This window comes from Bradysia coprophila (genome assembly GCF_014529535.1).
Source record: "Bradysia coprophila strain Holo2 chromosome X unlocalized genomic scaffold, BU_Bcop_v1 contig_173, whole genome shotgun sequence".
In the NCBI taxonomy this organism is placed as follows: domain Eukaryota; kingdom Metazoa; phylum Arthropoda; class Insecta; order Diptera; family Sciaridae; genus Bradysia; species Bradysia coprophila.
The window spans coordinates 4,797,782-4,816,943 of NW_023503302.1; the positions used below are offsets into that span (position 1 = coordinate 4,797,782).

Here is a 19,162-nt window from a genome sequence, read left to right on the forward strand (position 1 = left end):
CCATTTAGGGCTGTGTCGAGTTATGGCTCATTTTAAAGGGCTCGTTTAGGGCTGACGAATAAAACCGGTCCCGAGTTTAGGGCTGTCGATTTACGTGAGTTATACCGTTTTGAAGTTTTCAAGCATGTCACTTAAGTGTTTTGTCATAAACTGAATAGGTTTTTGACTTTCCACTCAATCTATGATTTGGGGCTAGTTTAGGGCTGACGATTGAAACCGGTCCCGAGTTTAGGGCTGCTCAAATACCATAGTTATTCAATTTTTTCTCGAAAAAACATGTCATATTGGCAGTTTTGGATGTTATTCATAGTGTTCCTAGTTGAAAGTATATATTAACGTTTGGGGCTAGTTTAGGGCTGACAATTGAAGCCAATCCTGAGTTTAGGGCTGCTATCCTGCCAATGATATTCAGCTTTCTCTAAACACAAACATGTCATATTAGCTCTTTCAACGATATTCAAAAAGCGTCTGACTAAAATTATAGTCTATCGTTTAGGGCTCATTTAGGGCTGATGATTGAAACCGGTCCAGAGTTTGGAGCCGCTCAGTGTCCAAAGTTATCCGATGATTAAGAAAAAAAGCATGTCATAATGGGCGTTTTGTTGATATACAATGTGTTTCTTAATTAAATCATAGCTTCACGTTTAGGGCTCATTTAGGGCTGAAAATTGAATCCGACCTCAAGTCTAGGGATCTTGAACGAGCAAAGTTATTCGAGTTATCACCCATCAACTGTTCCATTGGAAATTTTCAAGATATCTGATGATCAGATTTCAAGTCTACGACGTGAATCCATCGTTGTCTCTGAGGTGTTTTTTAACATTATTTCAAGAGCAACTACGATATTTATTTTATTTGAACAGTTTCTCCTCTCGAAAACTAAGACCAAAGGCAGTGCTATTCTCTAGTCTTAAGTGCATTTTAGCATTGTTAGAACAATCATACTCAATAAGAGATTCAATAACTTTATCTGATTTGTAGCGATAAACGAGCCTCTACCCCTATCGCTTAATGCAACATTTTTATGGATCTTTTAATATGAGAGTATTACTTTCAGAGTAAACCACCTCTCTTAGTTTTTGTAGTTTTCTGTAGTTCCAGAAATACTAGACCAATCATAACTTAGTTTATGTCAAAGTTTTAAGAGTCATATCGTCAAGACTTCGGGCGATTATGGAACAAGCGGTCTCCGATTTTAATGAGTGATAGCTCATTGGATTCCCCTTTCAATTCTAGCCGGGCGCCGGAACGGTGTCGGTAACTTAGGAGTTATTTTTTTTTCTCTCGCCTCGTCCAATAAAATTAGCCTGTGTAATTTGTTTTTCATAAAAATTAAATTTACAAAACCAAATTATAGACGGCAAATATACATAAAAACAAATTGGACAATAAAAGTTCGATGGTTCAACTGAAAATGATTTTTTCCTTGCATCTAATCACTTTTATCTGCATTCTCAATTTTCTTTTACTTGTTATACGGAAATTATTTCCTTTTCAATTTTAGAAATCAATTTTACACAAAAAACAAAAAAAAAACAAAAAATATTACATCCAACCACCGATCCATTGCTCAGACCAATCCTTTCCCTTAAAAATATTCCCTTTCATTTATTCACTTTTATCTATTTTCTCAATTTTCTTTTAGTTTTCATTTCTAAATTTCTCTTTGCAATCAATTATTACCATATTTTCTCATATGTAGAAAAAACAAGTATTTTTTAGTTACTTTTTCTTCAACCAAACTCCTTATATACTTAATCAAAACTTTTTTTTTGAAAACCAAAATTCTTTATATACTTACAAAACTTTTTTTTGGAAACAAAAATAATTTTTGGAAACAAAATTTTTTTTTAAAAAGATATGCTAAAAGATATGCCAAAAAAAATACCGTTTCGACTTACACTTTTAAAAAACAAATGCAGGTGAATCTATGATACACTGTACAAATGTGGTATCTGTAATCCGGACCGGATGTCAAATGTTAGTGCGTTGCTTAACTTGTCAACAGTTGCTCAAAACCACATTTGTGAGTTCAGCTCATATCACAACATTGATCCGTCTCTCAATGAATTCCTTCCGCTGTACTCAATGTGATCTAAAACAGTTGTAGCAAAGCACCTAGCAGGGTAATAGAGGATTTTACACGTTTTTTGATACCAATAATACCATTATCAGCCTTAATGGTAATTTTGCAATGACATAATGAAAAAAAGGTATGGAAATATTCGCATACTTCGATTAAAGTACTACTTTATTTTTTTCTATTACCCTGCGAGTTGTAGAGTTACTCTTTGTGCACGCCGCGATAAGTAATATAGGACATGTCACTACCAATGAAATATGTATTAATTTACATAGTTGTAAAAGTTGTAAGTTCTATATAAACGATCTTCGGTAAAACTGTGGCTAGTGAATTTTAACTGAAATGACTGTCTTCTTCTTCTTCTTTAGCCTGTTTGTATCCACTGCTGGATGTAGGCCTCCCCTAAATTTTTCCATGTTGTACGATCCATTGCCACTTGTTGCCAGTTCGTGTGTCCATATGTACCTTTGATGTATTTCTTTATTCCGTTTGTCCATCTCTCTGGTGGTCTTCCGACAGGTCTTGTTGTGGGGGGGTCGCCAGTCCATGATGGCTTTGGTCCAACGGTCATCTGTCCTTCTTGCAATATGTCCTGCCCAACTCCACTTTAGAGACGCAATTCTTTCCATGACATCAACGACTTTTGTTTGTTGGCGAATCCATTGGTTTGTCATTTTGTCTCTGAGTGTAATTCCAAGCATACTTCGTTCCATGGCTCTTTGTGCCACTCTCAACTTATTTTCAGATGCTTTGGTTAATGTTAACGTTTCTGCTCCATATGTCAACACTGGAAGGACACACCTATCGAAAACTTTCCGTTTTAGACTATTATTCATTTTGCTTTTGAAAATCAGGCTGAGTTTCCCGAAAGCTGCCCATCCAAGACCAATTCTACGCTTGATTTCTGCAGTTTGGTTGTCTAGACCTAATTTCAGTATGTGACCAAGGTATACATAGCTGTCGACTCTTTCAATAACTGTATCTCCAATTTTTATTTGTCTGTCGTCGTCAATGTTTGTCATGATTTTCGTTTTAGATAAGTTCATCTTGAGACCAACTTTGTTAGCCTCTTCATTTAACTCTTCTAACATGACTTGTGCTTGGTATAGATTTAGTGCGACTAGGACAATGTCATCTGCGAAACGGAGATGACTAAGGAATTCTCCTTTTATGTCAATTCCCTTTTTGCTCCAGTCTAATTTCTTGAAAACACTCTCCAGGACTGATGTGAACAGTTTCGGTGAGATGGTGTCACCCTGTCTTACACCTCGACCTAGCCTGAATTTCGTCGTGTTCTCATGAAGTTTAATACATGACGTAGCATTTTCGTACACATATTGGAGCACCTTGGAGTACCTTGAGTCCACTCTACATTCGTCCAATGAGTCCCATATCGACCATGTTTCAACTGAATCAAAAGCTTTTTCGAAGTCAATGAATATCAAGACTATGCTAATCTTGTATTCGTTGCATTTTTCAATCAACGTTCTCATCAGTTGTAAATGATCGTTCGTGCTGAAACCTGATCTAAATCCACCTTGTTCGACTGGTTGGTAGAAGTCGAACTTTTTCGTGTTCCTTTTTGTGATGATTTTCATGAATAGCTTGTACAGTGTTGATAAAAGACTTATGGGCCGGTAATTTTCTAGCTTTGTTATGTCCCCTTTTTTGTGCAGTAATGTGATCTCTGCATTTTCCCATGCTTCCGGGATTTTTTCCCATTGGAGGCACTGATTGAACAAAGCCGTTATTGCACTTAATAGGGAGTCTCCACCTAGTTTAATGGCTTCGATGGGAATACCATCTTCACCAGGTGACTTTTTGTTTTTCATTTCGTTGACTGCAGCCTTTACTTCTTCAACAAGTATGTCAGGCAGATCTTCTGATCCTACGTTCCTAACGACTGGTCTGTCTTCTTCTGTCGTAGAATTCGGGTTGGGACGTTTCGATGAAAACAAATCTTCGTAATATTCTTTGGCGATATCTAATATCGTATTTCGGTCCGATTGAATCGTTCCTGTTTTGTCTCGTAATTTGAAGATTTCTTTCTTCACATTCATCAGTTTGGATCGTAAGACTTTCATGTTGCAATTCGCTTGAATCGTATTTTGAGCCAGTTGGACGTTATATTTCCTTAGATCTGATCTCATTGCCTTGTTGATAGTTTTTGTTAAGTTTCGGTATTCTACTGAATCTCTCTTTCCGTTTTTTATCAACTCTACTCGGCTAGCTATTAAATCCAGCGTTTCTTTACTCAGTTTCGATTCATTTAAATGAATAGATTTGCATTTGATCTCCATATAACCCTTGATTGATTCGACGATTTTGTTGTTCAATTCGTCTAATGTCTCGTATTGGTTGTCTATGTCGACCAATTCAGCACTCATCTGTGTTGCAAACTCTTCACTTTGTTCGTACAATCGTTGAACGTCAATCCTTTCGCGTTTTTTCACTAGTTTTGATCTTTGGAATCGGGTATTTAACGTGACTCTTGCACGAACCATCCGGTGATCACTACCAGTTGTAAATTTGTTCAGGACCGTGACGTTCTTAACGGTTGATTTGCGATTTGTGATGATGTAGTCAATTTCATTTTTCGTTACACCATCTGGACTGGCCCAAGTCCACTTCCGTTGACTTTTTCCAGTGAAAAATGAATTCATTGCGAATAATTCGTGCTGTAGTAGGAAATTGAGTAATGTGTCTCCACGTTCGTTTCTTTGGTCGTAACTAAACTTTCCAATAGAAATTTCAGACTCTTCTTCTCGTTTCCCCAGCTTCGCATTGAAATCACCGACTAGGTATTGGAAGTATGACCGATTTTCGTCCATGGCTTTTTCAATGTCTTCGTAGAACATCTCCACTTCTTGGTCGTCATGTGTGGATGTGGGCGCGTATGCCTGAATCACTTTTATGCTGTATTTGCTGTTTTTCAGGCATACGTATATCACCCTATCAGATATACTTTTTGTGTGAATTATGCGATTTGACCATCGTTTATGAATGAACAGTCCGACACCGTGCATCAGCATTTGACTGTCACTTCCTCGGTAGAAGAATGTGTGTCCTGATTGTAATTTAACACATTCTTCTCCAGGTTTCCTCACTTCACTCACACCGACCACATCCCATTTAATCTTCTCTAGTTCCGTCTCCATCTCGAGCATTTTTTCTCGTGATGACAGTGTTCTGGCATTATATGCGGCAATTTGTAATCTAGTATGGCAACCTGAGGTAGCCCGGGGATTCTTAGCACCCTTTGCAAGCCGGCTCTGGACGTTGCCGGATCCAGAGCGCGGTAACATGCTACCGGGAACTGAGGGCCGTATTTGATTGGTTGTACTGGTCATGGTTTGGTTTCGGTTTGGTTTGGGGGTTGTTGCGACATTTAAACACCACGCTTGTCATTGCGGGTTGGTGAGTGATAGTAGTCCATCTGACTAGGACTGGGCATGTTGCCGTTGTTTCTACTGTTGAAATCATCCGCCACCATGCTAAGTCGTTATCCCATCCTGATAACGCCTATCTGTCTTTGGCCATTTCTATACGTAGCGTTAAGATACTACCCGAAGACAGTCTATTTTTACTTCATATACATGAAAACGCTCCACGTTTTTCAAACTGGCTTGCGACAGTCTTCGGCCGTAAAATGACTGTCACTGCCATCTAACGTCATACTCCAAAGTTAACTCTATCTCAAGCTTTGAATGCGATGTGTCATAGCTAATTGATGGACGACCACCATTTTGTTTTGATGAGAGAAGCTATTTAAAATTTCTCTCAAGCTATGTTTGCCTGTTACATCTCGTTGATCGATAAATCTAGTAAAAATCCAATTTCTACATTTGAACTGTTCACGATCGAGTAAAAATCGAGATTACATTAGATATTCACAATAAAACTAAGTGCGATGGGTGCGATGCAAACAGATGATTTTTTTTTATTAACTGCCGAGCTCCGACTATTCTGACCTTTCTTATTCTCTTAATTCATTACGTTAGACAAATTTTGTGATAAAAGCAAACTCATAAGTGTGTTTATGCAATTCAGTGATTATATTTACAACTTACGCAGCTTGTGTGCAATGTTACATGAACGTATTTTATCGCACTAGTGCGATAAAGGATTTGCAAGGGGATAAAAGCCACGTGTTGCTGACATCACACTACCAATATATTTGATATTTATTCGTTTTCTTCATTGCATAAAACGTTGTATGCAACACGAATCGTATTCTGGTATATTATCGCACACGACGTCTTGCCAACCTCGGCTTCGCCTCGGGTTGGCAATCTGATATCTAGTGCGATAATATACCTTCATACAATTCTTGTTACAAAAATAACTATTTTCGGTAACTATCACGACAGAGTAAAGTTAACCAGGCAGGAGCGCTGATTTGGCTAGGGACCTATATTTTTTGCGAATAAAATTTTTCAATTTATGTCAGTGTTCATTTACGTTCATTTTAATCCAGTGTATTACAGCCTGTAAATATTTTTCATATGCAGAATGAGCACCAGCTGAATATCACCAGCTGGATCTGTTAACGCACACTTATTGTACAATCAAAACACATTCTTAACAATGAGTTTACTTCATTCATACGTGTTATGTGCGCGTAGATGACGTTAACGTAGAAATGCACTGTGTGTAGGTTGTCTTTGAATAGTATACAATACAAAGTGTTTTTGTTTGTACACCAGCTGGTGATATTAAGCTGGTGCTCATTATGCATATGAGAAACTTTTAGCAATTGTAGGTCCCTTATTTGACCACAAAGGAATTTACGTAAAACGAAGCGAAAATACTCTTCAAGTAATGTATCATTTACGCAGCGTAGCACACTGGTATGTAATGGTCAACTTTCGCGATGGGAGGCAATCATTTTTTTTTAAATTCTGCATCATCTTCCGTAAACAATAATTTCGCTTTTTGAATTGAAAATAAATTTTCGCGTGTCACTTCATCTTTGTGTTTAAAATGCAAGTGAACGCTCGACTATTAATCGTAATAAATAGAAAAATATTGCACACAATTCAAAGTTTTCTCAGACAATTTTTAAGTGTAAACATTCGGTGGAGCGAATAATTAACTTTGAACTAAGTTAAACTCTGAAAAACATAAATATGAAGAAGGAAAACTTTTTTTTTTCACCGAAATTTATATATAATTTCCCCTCCGAGCGAAATTTTTGATTTATTTATTTTTTTTCTTGCTTAATATTTCCGTTATTATCGATAAAATGGAACGCTCCGCAACCATCGGTTGTATGTATACAATTATTTGGTGTTTATATTATTTTCTGATGACTTGGCTGCTGAAGATTATCAAAAGGTATATTTTATCAGCGCACCGAAAAAAAACTTTTAATTAAATCCTATTCAACATTTCGTTAGCTCGACGGGCATATTCCAATCAATATGCAATGAATGTAGAAATATAAACAGATTTTTGACGCGTAATCGATATGGCTTTAATAACAGGACTGATATATTTTATTAAATGGATGGATGGTATAATGTCGTACGATCAAATGAATTTTTGGATGGAAAATAGACGAACAAAAAAAAATGATCGGCTTTCTTTCTCCATTGAATGGTATTTTCGGAACACCGCTGTCATCGGCACCATGTACCGTACAGTGTTCGTCGTCGTCGTTGTGGGGTTATAGTAAAATGCCCGTTTTATATCCACAATCCGCACGTGTCGAAAACGACTTAAACCGATATTAATGCTTTATATGCTCTTTTCGATATGTTGAAATTTTTGCACACGTTCGGAATAGCAAATTAGATACACGCATGGCTGGGCGGAAGAAGTGATAATCTTTTTGACAAGAACCGATGTTAAGCAAGCCTTTTTTTGTTTGCGAACAAATTCTTCAGATATTTTGTTACGGAAAAATGAACCATTTGATTACTGTTAGAATGTTGGGCTATGCCAGGTTTATAGTTAAAAATCGGAACTCACCGAGGTGATTTTGTTTGTTTATGTGCGGTAGAGGCAACGACAGTTTTTGTATTTCGCTTAAAAATTCCTCAAAATAATTTGTAAAAAACAGAACCGTCGGCCGTATGGAAATACTATACACGGTCAGCCCTTTTCTCGGCTTCTCAATTAGTACTTTTATTTTCTAGTGTGAAAGCTCGAATTCTCTGGGGAAAATCTGCAATCGACGATGGACGCATTATGTCACACTTCACACTCCGTTTGGCATATGCTCTCGCGATTCGCCGAATTATTACTACCAGGAACTATGTTTGACCAAACATTTTATCAAATTTTCTCAAAACAATAAGGCTTCCTAGGAAGTAATCAGTTCGAGATAATCCCAAAACAATCCCATAAATACCAAAGATTCCTAGATTCCTAAAATTCAAAGAATAGGAAGAAAATTCGAATAAGGCTTGTTGCGATGTCAGATCAACTTGTAACTTGGCTGAAATGTAGCTCCCCTTGTATTTAGGGACACAATCAATTTGCCTTCATAAATTCATTGAACAGTAGTAATTGGTTGATTACACTTATAGTTGTGTAGTCGTCGTCGCAAAGAAATTACCAATTTCAACAGGATTTTCCTAATAGTACATTTACTCTGCCTGTGTGAATTTCGAGATGAATTTGCCATCGTTACCAAATGTTATCTCCTCACTAGTTCACTTTCATTAAGTTTCATACAACGCTTTATGCGAGAGATGCATTGGCGACTTTAACCCTCTGACAATGCTTTCACCTACGTATTATTACATGTATCAAACGACCTAACTATATTGCTTCAGTTCGTCATTTTTTTAATCAACAGCGAGCTTAATTAACTTAAGGTGGAGATTAGCATATGGATACAATGAAAATTTGAATCAGACGAAACGAGAGGGAAATTTCGGCTGGTCGGGTCGGAAAATTGACCGACATGACGGATTGTTGATAAATGATTTTTCAGCATAGACACGTTCGTCAAAACAACATTTGAAAATGGGTCATTGTATTTATAAAAGCTGTTGCGAATAAAATAGACTGTGTGTCTGAATCAACTGGGTTGTATAGTATGCGCCATTTAAAGTACTAAGCTATTTTCATTAACAGTGTGCTACTCCACGCATTTCTGTAGTGTACCTGTATTCAACGGAAATCTAACGTATGTGATTCGCGCTTCTGAAGAATAGACTTATGAGATTACCGTCGCATAAGAAGTATCATTTCTATAATTTGTCTCATTGATAAGAAGAGTACTATTACTGCATACAACATGAATGTTTTGGGTGCAGTAAGGGATTAATTTTTCCCTCTTTCTTACTTTCTTTATTTCATTCATTGCAGTGGGCTCAAACGATTCAAAGTAGCTATTCCCTCATATTTGTACCAAGAACCAATCAACCATAAGGTAAAAATGTTGTGGAAATAAAATTTTCGGACAAACGTCTAGGGCGTTTAGAGACACAAAAATTGATGGTTTAATTGAATAGTGGACCTAGCGCCCAATCCAACCATATAACAGATGGACCAGTATGACCATAACAGTAAAATATATTTGCAGATAGCACAATAGACATTTGGTGTGTACTTCCCTCGGGTTCTGCACCACATCCAACAAATGTCTACCAACACCTATTTCCATTCAAATGTAGCACACAAATCAGCTCATAAAATATATCGGCAAATTACAGGGGTCCCCATAATCGCCCAAATGATAATGAAAACAACGAGAAACATACCGGAGACTAAATAATTCTTTCGCCCACCACTTCATTAATATTCATATTATTGTCGAATTGATATATTGGCATGATATGGCCGGTTAATGAAATCGGGCACTTTCCCCAAAACTGAAACTTAATTGAAAATTTTGCGAAAATTTTATTCGCTTACATTTAACTGCGTTCAATAAAGCGTTGATTGATAACAGGTCAATATAATTTTCCAAACACACCATCACCGCCACCATATATATACATCCTCCCCATGATCAATTTATCAAATAAAACCCCTAACGTCGTCCCCAAAATTAAACCACATACAATTTATTCAATCACGCAATTTCGGTGTTAGTTTCTAGTCGGTATCTGGCAAAATTTATAAATTTAGTGTGCAAATCCGTTTAACATTTTGCTTAAATGTAAATAATTGAATATAACTTCTGAAAATGATTTTGATGTTTTCTATATATGTAACTGCAATATAACTGACTGGTGCGGCAACACTATACATCAGTAACTACTTTTAAGCTTATACCGTTTGCTAAAATACGAATGGAAGATACTCTTCGTTTCTCTCGCAATATGAAATATTTTATTATGTGGTTTATAGGTACCGTGCATCCATTATACCTAACCTATATACACTTCAATCCTTTCTGAGGAAAGTGTTTCAAAATACCGTTCTGTATATAGTCTGCTAGAGAACTCCCATTCGGTGGAGGTATAATAATTTGAAATAGGAAATTGCGGTCGTAATTTCGGTTAATTTTCAGTTAGCATATGTGATAAAGGTAAATCCTATATTTTGCATTTGTGAGGACAGTGATAAACTAATTGTGTAAATTACGTCAATCAGATGTATTTAAGTCGTTAATAACTATAAGTTTTTAGTCAAAATGTTGATATCCAACCGTTAAATGTAGACGGTCATTTTGCTGTTTTATTGGGGAGTGGAGGACCAAATTTAGATTAAAAATTATAAATTGAATTATAAATGAAGCGAAACATGTCCGATTTGCAGAAAAAGTTTAATGTTCAATTAAGAAATGGAATGGGGCCAAACTTCCAAATTAAAATGGCAGTTTGTTGACACATCCCTTTTACGCATTTAAAATTCAAACATATTTTTAAAGTGCTTACAGTGAAAGAAATATAAGAAAATACATTTTAAAGAATTACAATCCAATCGACGTTATTCATTCCACGAGCGATTTACACGTTATAATACATACATACTTAAATGGCGTAACATTGGTAAAGCATGTGGAATGAATAACGTCGATTGGATTGTAATTACCTTTCATAATTCCGAGAATTTAGACCGGTTGCATGTCTTAATGTGGAACAAGTTTCATGTGAATTTCCATGTTCAAGTTGTCATTGCAAAAAAAAAGCTCCAAGCGGAGAATATGGAATCCATCTAAGATATGCTTTTGAATTCCTTGAATCATGTATTTCTGCGACTCACTCAACTTCATCATGTTTTGCAATTATAAGCTTTAATGCTCTGAACAACAACAAAATTAGTTTAAAAAGTTACGTAACCTAGATCATTGTTCAAACTTGATTGACTTCATAGCGAAGACGACGAAGAAACAGCTTCGAAACTTATGAAATGTTCGTTCAGTATTTCACGAGCTACGACTATTTGTATCTCTATCACATTTTTAACGATATCTTCCATCTCTTTCGTACGAGTTACATACTTTATGAACGATCTATATTGCAAATATTAAACTGTTTCTCTGAGTGTACAAACGATTTTTCGATAAAGTTTCTGGACCAGTATGTGTCAGTTAGGTGTCTTAGAGCTCACATATCGGTCCAAAATTATTTGAAATTACTAAAAATACAGTGTTTCAGCCGGTTTCTTTAGTTTACTTTTATTCCATTTTGATCTTATCGAAAAAAGAGAAGAGGCATACTTTACACAAGAAAGACGATTTAATTACAAATTATGAGAAAAAGTTGAAAAAATAAAGTAAATTTTACGAAATTCACCCTGTATTTTCTACAATTGCTAAATGTTTCTCATATGCAGAATGAGCACCAGCTGAATATCACCAGCTGGTGTACAAACAAAAACACTTTGTATTGTATATAATTCAAAGACAACCTACACACAGTGCATTTCTACGTTAACGTCATCTACGCGCACATAACATGTATGAATGAAGTAAACACATTGTTAAGAATGTGTTTTGATTGTTTATCATACAATAAGTGTGTGTTAGCAGATCCAGCTGGTGATATTCATATTCTGCATATGAAAAATATTTACAGGCTGTACTTAATGGCTCTTTGGAATCATTTGTTCAAAATGTAATGCTCTATAACTTTTTAGAAGTAAGTTTATTTCTATCTTTCCTGGTTCACTTTCAGATGCTCCAGACATAGGTTTGGATGCAATGTCCCAGAAATTTTAAGACAAAAGTTTTCACTGAATTTTGATTTATTATTCTTAAATTAGAGAAAATTTTGGTTGTTGCTACCCAAAACTAAGTAGTAATTGACCTAGTTTCATTGTTTCCACTTTGAATAAATAAAATGTCACTCTGACATATATTTAGCATAAATTGGGAGATGGCAATGCAGCTCTCTAGCAATATCACACCGATTGTTTACAAAATTTGGAGGCCAAAAATCACTCAGTGTGCCTTGGAGATGGTGGATATTTGGTGAAATAACCGGACCAAAATTCAAAAATTGCTGGTATTTTCTTTCAAAATTTCGTTTCACGGCTGACTTAGCTTAAGGAAGAGTTGAATAGTTATTTTTTTTATACCAACATCGAAAGTTGATACTTTCGCCCCGCATATGAGGGGCGAAAGTAAAAAAATGCATCCCGCATTTTGAGGGGAGAAAGTATTAACTTTCGCCCCTTGTTTACAAATTTTGTCGACAAAATTTGTTGTAAGTATCAACTTTCGATGTTGGTATAAAAAAAAATAGTATGAACGACTCGCGGCGAAAGTAAAAAAATGCAGCCCGTGCGATGCAGCCCTTGCCTTCGGCGCGGGCAGCAACTTCCGCACTGGGCTGCATTTTTTTACTTTCGCCCCTTGTCATTCAATGTACTATTACGTATCGATTGAGTAGGCCGAAAGAGTTACGTATTAAGTTTTGTATGCTTGCTAAGAGGACCGACAGCTTTCGCCCCGCGAATTGACAGCTTTACTTTCGGTCCTCTTAGCAAGACTACAATAGTTATTTGTGTATCTGTTTTGGACGTTTGATTTTAGGCAATTTCGCGAGTTGTAGCCCGAACGAAGTGACATAACGCGGGATAGATAAATAGTTTAAAAGTTCAGTGTTTATGTAAAGTTTGCTGATCCGAGGCTAAATAACAAATCGTTGCATTTCATTTTTATCTCGACTTTTGTTATGGATTTTACCTGCTTTTGAAACTTAAACGAATTTTCTTGTTTTTCCTCTGAGTGGAAAAAGCAACTTTCGACGCTAGAGGAAAAAACTAATTTTTTTTGATACCAACATTGAAAAATGATACTTTCGCCCCGCATATGAGGGGCGAAAGTAAAAAAATGCATCCCACGGGGAGAAAGTACTTAACGAAGAGCGAACGCAACTGAACGAACAGCGAAAGTGACTGACGTCACAGAAAATGAGAGAAATGAGTCGAGTTGTCAACAAAATCCGCTCATATTATGCAGAATACTTTGATCAAAATTGTAAAACACTGTGCGCCAGTGTTCTTATTGAAATTAGCATACAAAGTTGATACTTTTTGTTACTGAATGATTTGTTAGTTATATCTTAATTTTTGTGTGTGTTATTGTTGTGATGGCTAAATTATTAAATTTTTCATATACCAGGGGGCTGCCGCCCCCTGGACCCCCGCATTTTCTGGCTAAATGCCTTTTTATTTCAACATTTTGTTGCGATGTTTGCGATACGTATCAATTTTCAATGTTGGTATCAAAAAAAATAGTATGAACGACTCGGGGCAAAAGTAAAAAAATTCAACCTGTGCGATTGAGGCCCTTGCCTTCGGCGCGGGCATCAACTCTCGCACACGGTTGAATTTTTTTACTTTCGCCCCTTGTCATTCAATGTACTATACTTTCTCTCTCTCAAAATTTGTTAAAATTTTCCAAAAAAAATTGGTAGAATTTGCCTTGCACTTTTTGTTTATCAGTACCATTTTTGTGAGAAAATTTACAACCCAAAAATCAACCCTTCCTAGATTTTTTTTGCAAATTCAACAAATCAATTTTCCAAAAAAATCGCGGAACAAAGTACGTGAAATTTCGTCACCACTTCATTTCCAATTGAATATAAAGTTGATAAGCCGATACTTTTCATTTTTGTCCTGAGTTATATAAAGATTGTACATGTTGATTGTACACATCTAGAAAATTTTTATAGTTAATTTTAAAAAATATGGTTTTCTACACTTATAGCTAAAATAACCGCTATACAACAACAGCATATCGCTGCGCTTTGATAACGAGATTTATCCAGAAAACCGATTCCTTTTTTTATTGTAAGAAAGAATTATCGAAATTAGATTGTTGAACGAACGCTCAAATGTAGGTTTCTCGGCACCATCTGATTATTCGTAATGATGTAAAATGTACAATTTATTACAACATGGTCGAGTTAAATTTAAATTTCAATTCATTTTATTGAAAGTAATTTATTGAAATAATCAATTTTAAGGTTATATGTGAGATAGAAGCATACCGTCTTAAGCGCGCTATTTGTTTCCTTCCCTTTACATTTTCTCAAGGAAATGTACACGGACATTAAATTTAATATTAATCTCAGTCACCGTTCGATCGTGTGCTCCAGGGCAAAAATGTATATATATATATATATATATATATATAACACGATGTGTAAGAAAATCACTGTGTACACACTGTACTCAATTTATGACTTCTATGTCATTATTTTGTATCCTAATAATACAACGTGTTATGCCACTTCAACATTATTAACACAGTGTTCAGTATACGCGACACTTTAATCGATTATCATCTTTCGCTGCGGAGCTATGTAATGAATAAAATAAGGGACGGAGGGAGAGGAAAAAAAATGCATTATGCATGTGTCATTGGCGTATACACAGCTACTTCAATAAATTGCATTAGTGGGTGGACTAGTTATTCCCGTACCATCCGTTCCGTTGCCTGCATAAGACAACCATTGAGGTGTGTATTTATGCCGTAGGAAGATTTTCTTATTTCTGTCTCTTCATCGTTTTTTAACATCCATCCGCCTCAAATGCATATTATAAATTTTATACGAAAATGTATTACACAACACAAGCAAATCTTTACGTTTTTCGTAATAGGTTACCTGACTTTTATTTTTTCATTTCCACTTTGACGACACCACGCTGGTTAAACGGAAAATGTACAAAAGAAAAATCGTTTAAATTATATTTGAATTATATATATTCGCTTGCCAACTTGCTCATTCAACCCCATAATTAATTTTTTCACTCTTTTTTCTACTTTTTTCAGAGCCTTCGTTAGAATATTATGTGTGTGCTGTCCTAGGAAAGTAAGAAGAAAATATCAGCCAACCATGCGATCGAAATCACAGGTGAGAATGTTTGTTTTTTGTCGTCGTTTCCTTCCAATTGAATTACTTCCGCTTTTATTATTCGCTTATTCATACGTGAAACTTCTTACGGAGAAGTGAAAAAAAATAAAATAAAATAAAAAGACCAACCCGACAAAAATGTTCAATTTAAATAGTTTTTATCGTTTAGAACTTTGAACAGAGAGGATGATTGAGGATTATATGAACTTTAAAAGTTGTGCGAAAAGCTGTAAAAAATACGTCATGAGTGGATTTTTTGCATGCAGAAAATTTGTTAGAAATTTTACTTTTGCGATTTATGCAGGCAGCAAGCAGAAGTTTTACCCGGTCTCTTTGCATCACATTTTTTGTGTGTGTTTAAATAAGATTCAATTGTGAACCGATAAGCTTGACGCTTAAACTTAACGAAGTTTAATTTCCCATTTTCTCTTACGGAGAAATTGCACAATCAACAGGAAGATAATAGAAATTTGCATGTGTCGAAAGTCGTACTTTTCATGTTTCAAGGAACACTTTCGAGGCATTTGTTGAGTAAAATTCTTATATACTCGTTTATGTGAACGATTAAGATAATTCCTCAACATTTGTAGGATGACTTCAACACATTAAGTGGAGAAACGATTGTTATGAGGGATTCTTTTGAAAAAAAAAGACTGCCAGAGGCGGACGCATTTTCAAGTGGACTTATATGCTAGATAGGTGTTGGTTCCCAGAAGCCAAAAACTTTACAAAAAAATTCGTATGTTTAGTGGGTTTAGTGTTATTAGTAGGCAAATAGGGTCTTTTTCATGCTAACTGAGATAAGAGCAATTAATCCTTTTTTTAAATGTGACTGTTCCTCCGCATCTAAAGCGCAACAATAACATCATAGAACTGTTTTATTCTGAATGCTGGTCTCAACTTTCCACTGTCATCAAACATATATATGTGCAGTGTGCTGATGAATGTGCCTTTAAAGTAGAAATTTGAGACTCACTTCCTCTATTCGCAGAATTTGGTCAATTTTTTTTTCTGCAGCAATTACAGCTGCTGACTAGTTTTTTTAACCAGTAGAAATCAGGGGAAACGGTTGTCTGATGTTTTTATTGCGTTTCAGATCCGCAGGAACCGTTGAAAGTTTGACGAAATAGTGAAAAAGCAGTGTGCAGTGGTCGAGATTAGCTCCCATAGTACATTCTTTAACGAGGGAATTACCGGAAAAATCCTTACGCACTCAAAAGAAAATCCGGGAAAATCCTTTATTAAGAAACTTTTAAATTAGTTGAATCCTCAAAAACAAACCTTTAAATTTTAAGATATTACAAGATTTTAAGATCTTACAAAATCACAGAAAATCCAATGAAAATCAAGTTCAAATCCTTCAGAGTCGTGTATCAGTTAAATGGTTCTTCAGAAAATTCCTTTGCACTCAAAATTAGTAGATTATTCACCTCTGTCCACATGTTTATTTAGACACTTGGGGAGTTATTGCATGAGCCGAAGGCGAATGTTATAACCCCAAGTGTCTAAATAAACATTTGGACAGAGGTGAATACGCTATTTTATCTACCGACGGCGAAATAATAGCACTTTTTCACTGCTATTATTTCACCTAGGTAGATAAACATGATTATCTGTCCCTTGTTCAACAATTATGACACCTTACGTAATAAGACGGTATTAAAATGTTATTGGTTAAAATTCAAGGCAAGGCAAACCCAGGCTGCTACTGCACTGCAGTCAATTAGAAAACGAAGAGAACACTCTGAACGTAGCTTGCTGCTGAGAAATAATCTCGATCTGATTGAATTGGAGACGCCGATTTTTCATGAATACGTTTTGATATCCAAATTCAATAAACTGCCACTTTTTTTCGGAGTCATACTTTGCCGTCATGAGCTCTTTCCCAAAGTGTTCATATTCATATGGCGACACTGGAGACCAAGCTTTTCACCAGACAGAAGTGGAGCAGATAATCAACAAATAATAATTTGTTGCGGAGGCGGTAACTTCCATTCGAATTTTTGTTTCTATATAAAAATCCGAATTTGCCCAGACCATACATCTAAACGCTAGGCCTCCAAATTAATAAATTGATTTTGTGATTCTATTCTAAATGAATGCTTGGCTTATGTACACAAAATATATGTGTACAGATAGCATAAAAGTTTCCGACAATGTAATAAACGTATACCTCGTATTTGATTTATTTACAACATTTTCGGATTTAATCATCGCTCCTGAATCTAATTTTCATGTTAGAATTTATACAATACGTAAAAGTGGCACTTCGGTGGAAATATTATGAAATTACCACAAAACAATTTGTCTTCCATAAAATAAATATAAAAGAAAGAAAGAAGGAAAAACCTCACCATTCCATCGTCGCACACGGCGGCAACCGAAAAAAAGACTGTATGGTTAATTGGCCATAAACGATTTCAACACAAGCAGACGGAAATCAAAAAATAAGTGGGCCACCTATACAGCGTGTTCATATTGTGATTAGATAATGAACTCGTTTTGTGTGTTACGAGTATAACGAATTGTACACAACCGTACACCGTGTATACGATTCCAACCACCGCCACCTTTCAAGCATGAGCTTGGCATATATATACTCAATGTGTAATACACATTCATATATATACCCCCCAATATAATACAAAAGTTCGTAGAGAGAAATCAGAGATTATCCAGTTATCCTTTTTTTCCAGCATTAGAATAAAAAGGAATAAATTTCTGTTTCACGGATTTACGTTTTGTTCTTTTTTATTTCGCTTTTTTCTTCTCGTATTAAATCGAAATTTCGTTTCGTTTTTCTTTGCTGTTTTAAATATTTTATGCAATTCAATGGCGGAAGCGAACACTTTCCTGTCTGTTTCTAATGTTATCACGTGCAAGGCAATTTCATCCAAGAAATGAGTACGAGAAAAACAATTTCTCACACTACGATTTATACACTAAAAGAATTTTTTTAAGCTCAATGTTCAATGTCATTTATTGTCCTGTCTGAATTGCCATTTACACCCTTTACATATATTTCCCTCCATGATCAGGGATCGTATTTGTACAAGGTAAAATTGGAAGTTAAGGTGTTCTACAGCTTTTCCAGCTGCATCGCTTTAGTCTTAGAATTGTCTTCAATTTTTCAAAAATCAGAAGATATCTTCTGTGTCCGATGGCTCAGAAGATGCAGTATAAAATGTTGTGGGACAAATTTATTTCTGCACACTGAAAAATTGTTAACAGCCGTCAGGCCTCTCGAAGGCATTTGAGAATGCAACATTTTTCAATGGTCAAAACTGTATGAATCCCAAGATTCATCACTTTAGATCAACCTCGTGTCTGAAAGTCCAATAATTTATGATGTGTTGAATCTTAAGCATCTTCTTTCAATCTGAATGAGTTTGCATTTCCGAATAATAAGAGTAAAATAATTGAAATGAAATGTACTGAAGTTCAGGTCTCAAGGACAGAGTTTTTTTCATCGAAATTTCAAATTTTACATTAAATAAAACATCTGAATGAAGCGCACAGAAACTGTATTTGTAGAGAAAAATATTCATATCCATTCTAAAAGCTAGGGATTAAAGTGCGTAAAGTCAACCGTTACAGGTAGATACACGAGAGGCTCGAGACTCGAGAAAAGTTGGGAACAGAATGGCACTGAAGAATGAAGCGTAATTCATTGTATGTATTTTGAACTAATGTCGATCCACAAGATGGACAAAATTAGAATCGTTCGAACTGGTACTGATGTCATAGCTTTAGTCTTTAAGTTTCTCTAAATCTAAATCTACAGCTTTTATTGTGCCTCTCCTGATTATAT

General features: G+C 35.6%; 1 protein-coding gene across 1 annotated transcript in view; it reads left to right on the forward strand.

The window, feature by feature from the left end:
• LOC119068246 (dopamine receptor 2) overlaps window positions 1–19,162 on the forward strand; it is a 92,015-nt gene that overhangs the window by 68,767 nt on the left and 4,086 nt on the right. Inside the window, exon 4 of the mRNA XM_037171777.1 lies at window positions 15,270–15,351. Within this exon, the coding sequence (XP_037027672.1) occupies window positions 15,270–15,351 (82 nt within the window). The remainder of the gene's footprint in view (window positions 1–15,269; window positions 15,352–19,162) is intronic.